General features: G+C 37.6%; 1 protein-coding gene across 5 annotated transcripts in view; it reads left to right on the forward strand.

Annotated features, from left to right (window-relative positions):
- Positions 1-15,282, forward strand: part of LOC131254340 (uncharacterized) — a 158,913-nt gene that overhangs the window by 76,470 nt on the left and 67,161 nt on the right. For all 5 annotated transcript variants that reach the window (XR_009175507.1, XM_058255340.1, XM_058255330.1 and 2 more), the window contains one exon: positions 8,055-8,702. Coding sequence is in view for 4 of the 5 variants with exons in the window: in XM_058255340.1 (XP_058111323.1) it covers positions 8,055-8,702 (648 nt within the window). In the remaining variant the exon portion in view is untranslated. The remainder of the gene's footprint in view (positions 1-8,054; positions 8,703-15,282) is intronic.

The raw sequence follows: 15,282 nt of genomic DNA on the forward strand, positions 1-15,282 counted from the left end.
GGAAAAAAATTGATTTTCCCCCCTTTTACGTCCTCATGACTTTGAAGCTAAAAAAAAGTTTAGTTTTTTTATTGATTGAATCTCTTCTCGAGCTTGATAGAGTTATGTTCTTACCCCTTAATATCTCTTAATGAGTTCCTTTTCATTTTGGATGAAGATTTATAGTTTTTTTTTTTTTTTCCCTTTTTTGTTTTTTCTTATCTTTCTTTTCTTCTTCTTCTTCTTCTTCTTCTTCTTCTTCTTCTTTTTAAATTTTTTTTTTTTTTTTAATGCATGTTGCCACTTATGTCGACCCTATTGTCGATCATATCATTGATTTAGGCAATACATGGGAATTTTAAAGGGAGAATGACGATATTGTGGCAATATTATTGCCTAGCATTACATGGGCGATATTTCGTTGATATATCGGCGATATTTGAAAAAAAAAGAGATACTTCTGTGGGTTTCGGCATCTCCTGCTTGGCAATACCAATAATATCAATATTATTGGCAATATTTGGAACTCTGGGATCATCCAGTCAATGTGTTTTTTTTAATAAGAATTGACCATCAAAGGTGGGCTACACGTACTAAATGGTTTGGATCAATAATCGGACTTTTTTTAGTGTAATCAATATGAACCATCCATTCTTCAAAATCATTGATCAGGTGGTTAGGATCATCTAGTGAAAATGATTTTGATAGGGATGAGTCATCAAAGGTGGGCCACACATGATGGATGGTCTCGAATCATTAAGGGGCCGTTAGCAATATATTCAATATGAGTGTTCCATTGTACAAGCCATTGGTCTTATGGCAAGGATCATCCTATCAAAGTGATTTTGAATGGGATGAGCCATTAAAGGTGTCCACACATGATGGATGGTCTAGATAAATGTTCAAGCTTTCCTAGTGTAATCAATATGGGCCGTCCATACTCTAAGCCATCAATCAAATGGTTGGAATCAGTCAATCAGAGTTTTTTTGACAGGTGTAGGCCTCACATGATGGACAATCTAGATCACTGATAGGACATTTTCTACTATAATCAATATGGAACATCCCTTCTCCAAGTCTACATAGTGTGGCTCACATGGCAAGGAGGAGGTGGATTCATTCCATTATTGTTTTCCACCGCATAAGATCGTAATGAATGGTTGATGTGGTTCTTCATTCATTTTACAATGTAGATCTTAGAAAACTACTTGCAAGTTTCCATGGACATTTTGCAAACTCCCAAACAAATGAAAGTATTTCTTTACCTTTTTTTTATTGAAAACTTTCTTTCTATTTTCTTAGCTTCGAAACAGGCTCTAATTAAATTTTGTTCCACTGATAGTGTGAGATAATATGAGCTGTGCATTGCCCATTGTTTCTTTCTTGGTGTTCTCAACTTCTATAAGCTCATAGTCACTTTTTTTAAAAAAAAATCTTCTATAAGCTCATAGCTTTTTTACCTAAAACCATGATAGGATAGCTAGTCATATGCTGTTCTTTATCATTGCAACCCATTGGTGTTGTGTTGCCTAATTAGGTTTGATCTTGTCCTTGCATAAAAGGAAGCTCACAATCCAAAAACTAAGAAACAAATGGAGCTCCCACATGGGGAAGCCTTTCAGCCATTCTTGTAATTGGTCTTGTGAAGATAAACACAAAACACCCATCACCATGCGTTGAAACAAATAGAGGAGGAGACATGGGATTTATATGATTTGTCACAATGTGACTACATCCACAAGGAAGCACCCGAAATTATTCAACTAGCAAAATAAGGAGAAATAAAATCCAAGAGAAATAGTGCTTGCATACAATGAACCAAGCAACCAATAAAACCTCTCAGAAAACCATCCCATCACTTCTCTCCATTGTTCCTTAATGTGAGAAGAAACATATTAGAGAATACTCTCCCCTTGAAAAACCTTCTTGTATCTCTCTTTTTCTTGCTAGCACAATTAAAACTCTTCAAGGCTTCTAAGACGAGACCATCTCTATTAGCTTTTATAGCATGCCTTGACTTAGAGATCAAGTAACCTTACGAAAAATACCTTTTTGCCCTTGGGAACATGTCACTCGCCTAAAGCTAAGGCAATATGCAGTGGTTGTAGTATCAATATCGTTACATGTGTCACTGGTTGGGGATACAGAAACATGTATCGATATTGTTGACACCTAGAAATGTATCATTGATTGAGGGAAACTTTGGGGAAACATGGAAACAACGGTGGAATTTCTTATTGAAACTTCAAGAGATGCTAAAATACACATTTGCATATTTAGAAATCAAATAATTATAAAAAGACACATACATAATAACAAAAAGATGCCCATTTGCATATATAGGAATCAAATGATAAGTTTCTCGCTTGTTAGTTTAGGTAGTATAAACAATGTAGTGTGTGTGAGTGAACTAGGGTTCAATCCCTGGCAGTTTTACCTTTTAAAAAAACGATAAGTTTTCCCTTTTTGTCCGATTGCAAGATGGAAATAATCTACCACATCCGACTAGTCCGGGGTTCAAGTCCCGAGCAACCTATTCCGTTACCATACGGAAAATACGAAAAAATATACATTTGTTATTACATAAATTCTGCCATTTTTTTTTCTCACTTCATTTACAAATTGTTTTGATTAATCTATCCATAAAGGTAGATATTTGTTAATGTTGATATTGGTTGACTTGTACATACAACTCATTAATGGGGGCCTAAAAGCATGTATCGTTGACTTAGGGAAACATGGTGAAAATTGTGGATCCATCCCTCCATCCATGCATGCACATACATATATACAAACACATGCATGATCTATCCATCCATCCAACCAACCATCTATGCATGGATATAAACATACAATGAGACACACATGCATATCTATCCACCCATGCATACTTGCATACACCCATATCTACATCCATCCATCCACATACAAACATGCATTTCATTATACAACCATGCACCCATAAAAAATTGAAATGGAAATATTTTTAACTAAACGGATTTTTTGCAATATCGATACATTGGCAATATTATCGAAATATCACACATTGGCGTACAAGTGACACCTGGAATTTGCACAGTTGAAAACCTTGGCGATATTGATACCAATGTTCGCAATATCGGTATTGCGTTACATATCGCACCCTTGGGATACAAATACATATCGGTTATTGCATGAGATATATTGTTTATATCGGGTAATGCATCACACTTTTTGGCAAACATGGGGAAACATTGGGAAATTGGTTGAATTTGTCAATGAAACTTCATGGATTGTTAAACAAGATTTTTATATATTTTTAAATCATAACATCTCAAAAAAAGTGCAAATAATAGGTTTCCTTTGCGTAGGGCCCTGAGCTATGTGTTGTTTGACTGAACTAATGTAACTACATTCAAAATGAATTCATAATATTTATAAATGTAAGAAAACATTAATGAAAATACAACCAATTCATACAAAAATATTTATTATTATTAATTTTAATTAAAAATAATATTTAATTTTGAAAATTATAAAAAATACATGAACTAGTAGATCATGCCTCATACATGTTTGATTTCATATTTGAAGTGTAAGATTGTAATGAATTTGGAAATTTTGGAATTATTCCCAATTTCCCTCAATTTCGACGGACCTACCCTCAAATCTCAAAATTTGAGTGTATATGATAAGCATTTCATCAAAAACTCCAAGTACTTTGAAATTGGATTCAATTGAATACTGTTAGAAGTGAAATTTCAAAAAAAAAAAAAAAAAGGATTTTTATTAATTTTAAATTGAAAATGTGCTTTTTTTTTTTTAAAATTGAAATTTGACAAAAACTTAATAGATCAGTAAATCAGGCCTTATACATGTTTGATTTCATGTTTGGAGTGCAACATTGTAAGCAATTTGGGAGAAATTGCGGAAAATTTGAAAATTTCCCCCAAATCGGGCCACCTACTAACAAATCTCGAAATTGAAGTTTGAGATCCTTTTTTTTTCATCCAAAACATGAAGAATCACTGATATGTTATGATTTCACATTGATTTCTTATGATTTAAAAAGAAAAAAAAAGAAAAAAAGGATCAAAATGCAAAATAACTAACCTTTTGAAATCAAGGTATTCAATTACGATAATGGCCACCTTCATTACCGTTACGATACGGGCCATAGCGGCTGACTGTTCACTCCCCAAGTGCAGGGTTGTGATGTAGTAATAAACTCGGTAAGACCGAGGTCGAATCCCAAGGGACTGATACCTGTACGTTATCTGAAACTAAGTAGAACTAGAACTAGACTAAGATGAAATCTAATATTGATTGTAGATTGAGGATAATTGTGAAATAATTATCTAAAATTTAAGGAATTCAGGGAAAAGAAACTAGGGATTCAGAGGATCCACTTGTAGAGATCAGGGAGATCTTATGCCTGCTTCAAGAACTCAACTGGACTTAGCGTCTCATCTTCATCCAGTTGAAGGGTGTAACCATGAAAATCAAACTGAACTTACTTTGATCTAGTTTTCAAGAGATGAAAGGTATATGAATTAGAATGGATTCCATCACCAAACCATGCCCAGGAGACAAAGTAAACAACAGAATTAAACTAATTACCAACCAATCCACATGCTATGAAGGTTAGGAAGGGTACTGTCATCCGACCATGCCCAGGAGACGATGGTGAACAATAGGGCTTCCTGACGTCATAAACATAAAAGGAATAGGAACATGCTCAAAGCTATCGCAGACCCATTGTAATTTCAGTCACAACAGACCATTAAAAACTAAAAACATTCCCTTAATTAAACTAAAATCAACATCAGTTCAGTATAAACAAAAGGCATAGCAACAAGTTCTCACATCATACTACAAGCATCACCTCTTAGCCCTAGCTAAGAGGTTTAGCCAACCATAGTTTTGATTAACTAAATCTCAAGAGAAAAGAAAGGAAAAAAAAACAAAAAGAAAAAAACAAAAACAAACTCTATCTCTCTGCTCCACGTCTAACCCAAGCCAAGATGATTTGCTCTCTTTCTCTTACTTTTATAGGCAATGAAGGCAGTAGAGAGTTGTCGCTGGAGAACCGACCTTGATGGAGTCGGTGGAGTGCGTGAACGCACTCCTTTCGCAGGTCGGTTACTCTGTTTACGCAGCAGATATTCTGAAAAGCATTTTACGCATCTGATGATTAGTGGGCCCATAATCAATGCTGGTAAGAAAATCCAGTCCATCCATTGTCTTCTCCTCAGAATTTTAACCAGAGAGGGAAAGTTTTGATCATCCTTTGATGCGGCCCAGTGAAGCAATCCTATTGTAACGGCAGCTGACGGTCATCTGTTGATTGCTGTAGCGGGCACATTTGCGTATATGACTACAAACAGTCAACTAGAGTTCGACCTGCTCAAGCTCATCTTCATGATAGATGGTCCAGATCATCAATATAATCATCAGTGGTGGGCCACTACCTCCTGGAACGTCCGGTTCTTCCGAACACAGAAAACAGAGCCAGCGCTTCTTGCGCTGGCTGTCGGTTGGGGCCATTATCAGATTTTTCAAAGAAATCTACTCCGTCCATTGGTTTCCCCTTGAAAAACCAGTCAGGAATGGTCAGTTTTGGACTGATTTCAGTGTGGCCCACAGAATTTTCTCCCTACCGTCCGTCCTGCGTTTGGATGGTTAAAATCTGATCCACGCTTTCTTCTGCAGTTCTGCCACCTAGGAGTTGGTCTTGGCCATCCTATGGAATGAATGTACGGTCCAGATCAACGTTCTGGGGAGCGAGTGGGGCCCACTATTTGCGCAACAGTGGTCAGGTCAGCGCCTGTTGACCGGATTCTCCAGTCCGGTGCGGCTCGCGTGTGTGTGCACTGAATGCACACACACCCTCATGTGGGGTCCACTGTGATGTTCATAAGGAATCCGTACCGTCCATCCTTTTCCTCAACCAATTTAAGGCGATGATAATGAAATTGAAGTATATCCAGATTTCAGGCGAGCCCCAACTCAAGGTTTTATGGGCTGATCTGTCCATTGGACCACTTTCCGAGGGATCTAATGGATGAAAATTGATGTGTACGGTTAATTTATAGTCCTCAATCCACGTATGAAGTTTCGGGCTGAACGCATGGTGGAAACTTTGTTGTCTAGCATTCTAGACATCTTTCAGGCCACTTGAGCTTCAGTTTCTCGATTTTCTTGGATCTCTTGCGTGTAAATCCGTCGATCTTAGTCTCCTAGAGTCCGTCCCTTGCCTTAGTGACTTTAGAGCGTTAAATCCATGCTTTTAGCACCCTGTTTTAGTTCAAGCTCGTAAATACACTCTGCATCACAAACACGATTAAATCGGGCCATTAAACAGTATCATGTTCATAACTTCAGGCAATAATTGGGGTCTAATATGCAATATTTGACCCTCAACACTGACCATAATGGGGCTATAACGGCCATGACGGGGCTGTAACAAATCGTTACAGGCCAATTTTTCTGTAATGGCCATTGCCGCCCCATAACACATAACGGTACTCCTAGTTACCGCTACGAAAAACTGTTATGGCCATTACATAACCATTTTTGGATACCATGCTACCAGTAGTCCTTCACACACTCTGCACATTTTTTAGGGCCAAAGGCAATAAAAAATGCACCTATATCTTTAGACAATCTTCCTCTCTCGAAAGACACAAATATGAATGCCATAACATCACCCTTAACCTCTTCGCATAGTACAAGGTAAAATGCATCAAGAAAGCCATTTAAACCTTGAGCTTTATCCTTGCCAAGACTTTCGTTGCTTTTGGCACCTCCTCCCAAAAGAGGTCTCTCTAATCAAGAAGCCTCGTGATCAACAATTTGATCAAAGCTAGATTGTCCAACCTTGGCCAATTCCAACCATCATTGGCGAGCAAGTGGGAATAAAATCAATTATTGACTTGCAGATAACATGTTTTCCTCTATTCTTTCGTTGTTTACCACAAGACTATGGATATGATATAGCCCCAAATGCAAGAAAATCTTGATTATGTTTTCAAACGTTGGTTTTTCTCCCAAATCCAAGAAATTTGGGAGAAAGAGGTCTCTCTAATCAAGAAGCCTCGCGATCAACAATGATGGACCGAAATCCACCCACAAACAGGTTAGAAGAAAGAAAATTGAAGAAAAAATCTGAAAAAAAAAAAAAAAGAATTTCAGGGGGTTTTGGGAACTATCTGGCGATTTTGACAGGCATTGTCGATACCAAGAAATTTTGTAAGGGGAAAAGTTGCGATATCGCACTATATCGCGAGATATTACCGATACCTAGCATTATGGTGCGATATTTCGACCAATACACAGGATTTTCGCATTTTCAGCAGTACTCCAGGGATTTTTCGTATCCCTAGAGTGCGATTCTGATAATATCGGCCAACATATTGGCCGATATTATCGATACTGCATACATTAATTGATATATTAGTGATACTAAGAGATATATCGGCAATACTTAGAATTTTTTATACTACAATATTATCGGTGTCGCTAAGCCGGCGATACCGATAATATCAGTGATATTATTGATAATATCGCCGATACTCAGAACAATGGCAATATGCCATTACACTCAACAAATATCTGGAAAATATTGTAAAACCAAAGTTCTTTGACAATGAATGTTCTCGACTTTGCAGGTTGGTAATTCAAGTTATAATGAGCAAATGAGAACCTTACTCTTCACTGAAATAACAATATTGTTGTGCTTGAGGGTCTGGTGGACTCGGATGCCAAGGTCGAGTCCTTAAAGATGGTTGTGCAGATACATGGAACTGTCATGTTGCTTGAGTTGAAACCATGTTATTCTATGTGTCTTCTTAATGGTCAAGTTCAACATTGTAAACAGTATTGCTTCTTGATCAATGGTATAATACTGTGGAATTATCTTGTTTTTCTTGTGCATTGATTGATTATGGGATTTTACTTTGTTTCACTGGCTATTCCTTATTAAGTGCAACTTGCAAATCCGATTGATTCTATTTATTCTCACCTTTCTACATGTGTTCTTGTAGTTACTGTATAAAACTTCACATATATTTTTATAATCGTCTCTTGTTGTGCAGATAGTTCTGGATCAACCATTTCTTATGGGAGTTCACACATTATGGGAATCACAACTGGAGTACCATATATGTCACAATGATTGGGATGAGGTATCCAGGCTCCTAGACATGATTCCTCCATCCTTGTTATTGGATGGAAGTCTCCAAGTCAATTTGGATGGATTACATTCTGCTGCTACTGTTGAGTGCAGCGACAGGATGCCTGATCACGTTAATTATTTCCTCCCTGCTGATGAATTGGATGCTGTTTGCATAAATGTACCAAACATTAAAATTTTCAGGTTTTCAGCTGTTAATATGTGCTCCATGTGGTTAAGAATGCTCATGGAGAAGAAACTAGCTAGAAAGTTTATTTTCATGAAGGAATATTGGGAAGGCACTGCAAAGATTATACCGCTTCTGGCACGTGCAGGCTTTATTACCAACGCATCTGAAATTTCCTACCAGGGTGGATCTGCCGAGAGTTTATCAGATCTTGACATCGGAAATATCACTGAAGAATTTCACGAAGATACTTTGCAATCCTTGCACAAACTTGTAATACATCATTGTGCAAGATATAACTTGCCTAACCTTCTGGACCTCTACCTGGACCACCACAAATTGATTCTAGATAATGATTCTCTTGGTTCATTACTGGAAGCTGCAGTAAGTTTCCCAGCAACCAGTGAGTCTTACTATTTTCAATGCAAGATACAGTTTGCAAATGCTTGCTTTGATTGTAATGGCTTATTTCTATGTTCTCATTTATCTTGATAAATGTTTGTCATTACTTAGGGTATCTCTAGTGTATGCTTAGATTTTATTTGGACTAACTACAGTCTATTACAAGTTCTTCACTATGTGAAAGTAATAATGAAAATTTATCTTCCCTTTTATTTCAAATTGATATTTCTTAGCATTTTATTAGCAATTGTTTTTCTATTATTCTTATAGCACAAGAGTGTCAAGTAAAGAGGACAACAAACTTGTAATAGACTGTGGTATTTATTTTATTTTTCCTCTTCTAATGCTGCATCGAGAAGGTGAAGTCAGACAGTGATGCCGTTGACTGAGGAGAAATACTCAAATGTATAAGAATCTTGAACAAAAAAAAAAAAAATCCATTAGCCAACTACTGGAGTAATAAACAGGCAAACACTCCGAAATTTACAGTAATGTGTACTTTAAATCTTGAATTGCAGTAGAGAGTTCTAAATTCAGTAATAATCTTGTAAGAAGCAGCCATCTAGCAACATAGACCTAAAATAATCTGTGCTATTATGCAACCCAAAAAAACTACAAAACTTTGTTCCTGACCATGGAAGCTTCAAATCCTGTAGTCAATCCTAATTTCCTCCAAATGTATCCTTTTATATTCAAAAGAAAGCTGTAAATAGCTATAAATCCCAGCATTCATGTTTCCCAATTTAAGTTGGGTCATAGTTAGAGCTGTACATGAACCGAGTTAGCTCGGTTAGCTCACTTGACTCGACTCGAAAAAGCTCGATTTGACTCGGAAATTTCGAGCTTGTCCAAGCTCGAATCAACTCGGATCAAACCTCAACTTGAATCGAACTCGGATCGAACCAGTTCGGTGACTCGGTTATTTTGATATTGATGTTGCTCACCAATTGTTTGATGAAATGACTTAACAAAGTGTTGTTTCGGGTGCATACATTCTCCACGGGATCAGCTGGTGGCGAGGAAGGTATGGATATGAAACAAATAACTACAAAAAGAAAAAAAAAAAACATTACATGATAAAACTACCATTGTATCTTGATTTTGATTCTACCTATTGAGTGTTTGATGAAATACTTGTAAACTGCTGCTGCAATTTTGCATACTGTGAGAAATTGAAGGTGCACTCCATGTGTTTGAGAAAATGCTGCATAGGCTCGAACTTGGCTCGAACTGACCCGAGCTGCTGACCGAACCGAGCCGAGCTGGCCAGTCAGGCTTGAGGACCGAGCCGAGCCAAGTTCGAGCTAGGGTCAGCTAGTGGCCGAGCCGAGTCGAGCTGTGCCAAGCTCGACTCGGTTCTACTCATGTACAGCTCTACGTGTAGTCTACTAATCTTGTTCAAAAGTTGTAAAGAAACAACAAGGACCTACTGACTTTCTTGATGTCCTATTTGACAAAGTAATCATTCTAGTAAGTGTGCTTTTGGATTTTATTCTAATTATCAAGATTCGAGAGTAGAACAGGGAATATGATTAAGTAGATTGGGACATTTCCGGCATTTTAGGAATTTTAATGCCATGCTATTTTTCAAGGGGAGATCATGGATGGGGTTGTCTAACCCATTTGTGTAGTAGATTGGAGGGCATTTCGGGTATTTTAAGAAATTAACATGAATGGGGTTGTGTAATCCAATTGTGTAATTTTTCTGAAATTCACTGCAAATGCACTTGCATGCATGGCAGTGGAGTCCATCCTCAGTGCATTTGGAATGAGACTCTGGCACATTGGAATTTTGCATAGGCTTGGTGTAATTACTAGGGTATCCTTCACTATCCAGTTTAGGCTCGTTGATTTAATTGACTCCAAGTGCAACTTACTGAAGGATTGAAGCTGGTAGGGACTCATTCTAACTTGGGCAGAATAGGTGCAAGTTTCACAGCATGACTCATTTCACTAAGTCAACTCATTACTGGACTATTTAAAACCATGTTTAGATTGTTCTTGTAATTTTTTAAATAGTAATGATTCCTTCAGAGAGAATTCAAAAAAGAATAAGAAAAATGAAAAAAAAAGAAAAGAAAAGAAAAGTACAAAGAGCGGTAACTCTTGTTAATCTGCCTTTGGCTAGAGAGCCTACTCTACTATTAGCCTTCTAAAAGCATGAGAAAAGGAATAATTGGCCCAGGTTCCATGGAAGACACCCATTTTATCTTATTCTTTGAATCACCTTGGATGAAGGGATCCATAAAAGAAGACTTGGACAATTGGAGGTTAATGCATTGTGCTGTTGCTTCTGCCTTGCTAGAATCAATGGTGCCTAAGGGCTTGAAAAAGAAAACATATTCCGCCTGTGTCATCCCTCGTAACAACCCTTATTCCAGAAGGACATAGATTCCAAGGTATTAAAAATGGTTGCAATTATGACTATAATGGCTGTACGTAACAATAACGTGGTGCCTGTTATGTGATATAACCCTTATTCCAGAAGGACATAGATTCCAAGGTATTAAAAATGGTTACAATTATGACTATAATGGCTGTACGTAACAATAACGTGGTGCCTGTTATGTGATATGGGGTTGTAATGCCTGATTTGAAAAACTGGCCCATAGCAGGCCTGTAACAGCCAACAAGGGACCATAATGGGCCAATACATTTTTCCTCTAAAATGATTTTGACCATTACAGGGCTGTAACGGTTGTTATAGGGGCTTAATGGCCGTTATGGCCCATATCATAATGGCCATAAGGTTGGTCGTTATGGCCACCGTTGTTGTTATTGAATACTTTGATAGGTTTCCTAGAGTACTTCCGTAAAAAGTTTGTTTCCATACACCTCCTAGGTGATGGACTCCATTGGGTTATTGCTTGTCTTTCTAGATTCTTTTTCTATCCTCACCATCCAATCCTCATGAGATTGTTATAAATTACCATCATCATCATCATCATCATCTTAGTCTTTTTCCTAGAAATTTGGGGCTGGCTTTAAACTGGTAGGTTGGGAGAAGTTTTACATCTCAACTGCCCATTGGAGAGCAATGTCCTTTTTATAGTCTTAGAACTGCACATGGAAAATTCTGACTTTGACAACACTCCCATGTCAAAGTTGAATCTCTTGAATAAAAGAAAGAACGGAAGATTAGGAGAGAAGAATGAGAAAAGGGAGAGAGAAAGGAGAGAAGAATGAGAGGAAGGAGGAGAGAGAGAGAGAGAAGACTAGGGCAAAAGTTGTACATATTGTCCACAAACAACCACACTAATGATATTAATAAAAGGAGACCATTATAATTTTCAACATGATCACAAAAAGAAACAAACAAACATAGTACAAACATGACTACAGAAATTCGTCTTTGCACTTCTCCTCAAGATTGAGTATTGATATCGATCATGACCAGCTTGTGATGGATATGGTCAACCTTGATATGCTTTGTCCATTCATGGTAAATTGGAGGAATGGTATTGAAAAAGGGTTACATTGTGACCGTAAAGGCCATTAAATAAAAGAAACGGTCACCTCGCTTACGTGAATCAGTTTGTTATTTAAAAAATGGCCATATCGGCTGATATAGGCCGAAATGCCCCGTATAAGCTCTTTGACAGGCCAATACGCTGTTACAGGCCAAGAAGACCATAAAAAGGACCATTTTGAAAGCTTCCAATTTCAGTTTTTTTTTCCCCCCCTTCGTCTTTCGACTTTATTCATTTCAACTTTCATGGTATAAGATATCTTACATACTATAGGTAGATATATGGATGGATGCATGTATATCTGTTAAGGTTTCCTACAGATCTCCTGTCTCTTTTATATGATCTTTTCATTCTCAATGGAATTATATATTACAACATTTTCCATAATGTAGTCTCTTGTTAATAACATAGCATCAGTGCCATGATTTGTCGCTGATCCTGCTGTCATCTTCAAATGTTTCCCCTCCTTTGATCCTTACTCATCAATGTTTGTCACCGTTGCATCTAAGATTTGTTTGGATCCCAATTCAGATTTCAGATCCTTGTCTTTGGAACGCAAGCTGCTACCATCATCTTTCCCAACTAAATCTGTCACCCATCTAACAACCACCACTATACATCTTCATCGTCAGATTTGATTGCAAAATTGCTAGCTCCATAACTCCTGTTATCTTCTTCTTCACCATTTGCTTCTCCGCTGTCATCAATAGAAGCTTCTTTTAAATTTTACGGCCGCTGCCACGTCTGATAGTAGAAAAAAATTGCACCCATCTTAAATCGTCTGCACAGACTCTTGAGCCCCTACATGAGTCTGCTCCGAAGCTCACCGGTGAGAACCTGTCCCACATCTATTGTTCATCTGCTTTATAACTATGGCAGAATCTGCACCCATTTCGTCATCGGTTGCTGCCGTCACCGAAATTTGCACGCCATTGTCTGCGCTCAAGATCATCAATGCAATGACAGATTTCCCTAGTTGGTGGAGAGTCATGAAAACCCACATTGATCTTGGAAGAAAAGAGGTTCATTTGGTGCTCCTTGGGTGCATTAGTTTCAGTGCTCTGCAAGAGGCCAGGAGCACTTTAAGTGATGCACTTGCCTCATCTGCCTTGAATGCAACCTAGTCATCATGTTTACACTAGAATCCTTCTCTGCTCATCTTTTTCTCACTAGAAAATTATTTGTCATGTTATCAAACCTGGCGTTCTTTGTTCTGTTGAGCATTTCTTGCCAGCTTCTCTTCTTTGCTACAAAACAATTAGAGTCACTGGAATAGCAATGGTTCCCAACTACTGGAACTGTTGTATCCACCATAATGGCAATTTTTGAAATCCTAGCTGCCGGAAGTGCCACTAGAACAATCGTTGGTCATTGGAAGAACCAATGGTGTGCATCCTAGAAGTCATCGAAAGTCCAATATACATATATTCAGTTGTCCTATGGTGCACCATATGCTTGGAGATGATGTTGCAACCTTGCATACTCAACTCATGCTACTCGCTGCTGCTCAAATTTCTTGGTTGTGGAAAATTTTCCTTTGTTTCTGAATAAATATTCTTTAGGCCTTTCAAGCTCAAGCTACTCCTTAGAGCAACTTGAGGTTTTTTTTTTTTCTTGTCGCGGGGGGGATGTAGGATGTCCATGCAGCTGTACATGCTATAAATAATTATATAGATGGATATGTGTGTGTGTGTGTGTGTGTGTGTCTATTAAAATCTCATACAGATCTCCCACCTCTTCTATATATTCCTTTCATTCTCAACAATGTAGTCCTTTACAAATAACATCAACCATGTAGGACTATTTGATGATTAAAACACAAATTTTGAGTGGGATTCGATGAATCGAAGCGAAGCAGACCATTTTGGGTAACATCAAAAGGGGTAAACTATCACTCTTTTAAAAATAAAAATAAAAAAATAAAAAAAACATTTTACAATCTTCATTTTGTTGTACTTACGTGTGGCAATCCCTAATCCACCAAATGTTGGTTGACCTGTATTCGATTAGGGCCTTTTTGTGGACTTTCAGCATGGCAAGTTGATGTTGTCCAATACAATATTCTTACCAAAGACAGCCCATTACACCGTCAAATATACGTCCATAACCAAAAAAGAAATGTGCATATATAGGGTCTTTTTAAAAAAAAATTATAATTTTTTGAGATTTTTTTCCCAAAGAAAGTTTAGGCTGTTACAGGGCTGCATCGACTAATATGGAGGCTGTATTGGTTGATACGGCCCATATCTAATCGGCTAGCAAGCTGGCCAATTTGTCGTCCACTACCACTACATAATAACTTGATTAGAGGAGATAGGATTGATCTAATTATCACATCAAAGCATCATTGGAAGAGAAAGTGGAATATGCAGGTCAGTAGAGAGTCTTGTACCATAGTAGCTTGCACATGGCTTGTGTCATGGCATAATATGTTGCCTCAACAGTAGAGGAACCACCGCTAATTGCTTCTTGCTCTTCCATATAGCTTGTTTCTACCCACCAAAGTATAATAACTTTTAGTAGATTGTTTATCTATCATCAATATATGCCTCAATATAAGGTGCCCATGTCAAGAGCACGTCAGACACTAATAGCAAAAGTGGCGGTAACGGCCACTGCCATTACCGTTACCATACGGCATTAGTTGTTATGACTTTTTTTTTTTGGAAAAAAAAAAAAAAAAACCCTAATTTGGCCCCATAACGGACTGTTATGGGTCAATTTTTCCATAACACGTAACAATTATCACCATTACCATTATGTAACAGCCATTACTGCTGTTACATAACCATATTGGATACTTTGGTTAAGAGCATAAAAGACCTACTAGTAGACCCTTTTGAGTACTTCAAGATTTGATAAATAACACCTAGGCGGCAAGAATGAGGCACGTGCATAAATTGGTCTCATCAATGACGACACACAAGATATCTTGGATGAATAATCATTAATATATAAGCTCTACTAATCACTGATACTTCCACACATTTGACAACAAATCACCACCGAGCGTGAAGACTATTTTGTCTGGTTGTATCCATCAGTCAAGCATCAAGTTGACCAATCACACATGAGATCAAGAGTGTACTTCA

The sequence above is a fragment of the Magnolia sinica genome, chromosome 1 (genome assembly GCF_029962835.1).
Source record: "Magnolia sinica isolate HGM2019 chromosome 1, MsV1, whole genome shotgun sequence".
NCBI classification, from domain to species: Eukaryota; Viridiplantae; Streptophyta; class Magnoliopsida; order Magnoliales; family Magnoliaceae; genus Magnolia; species Magnolia sinica.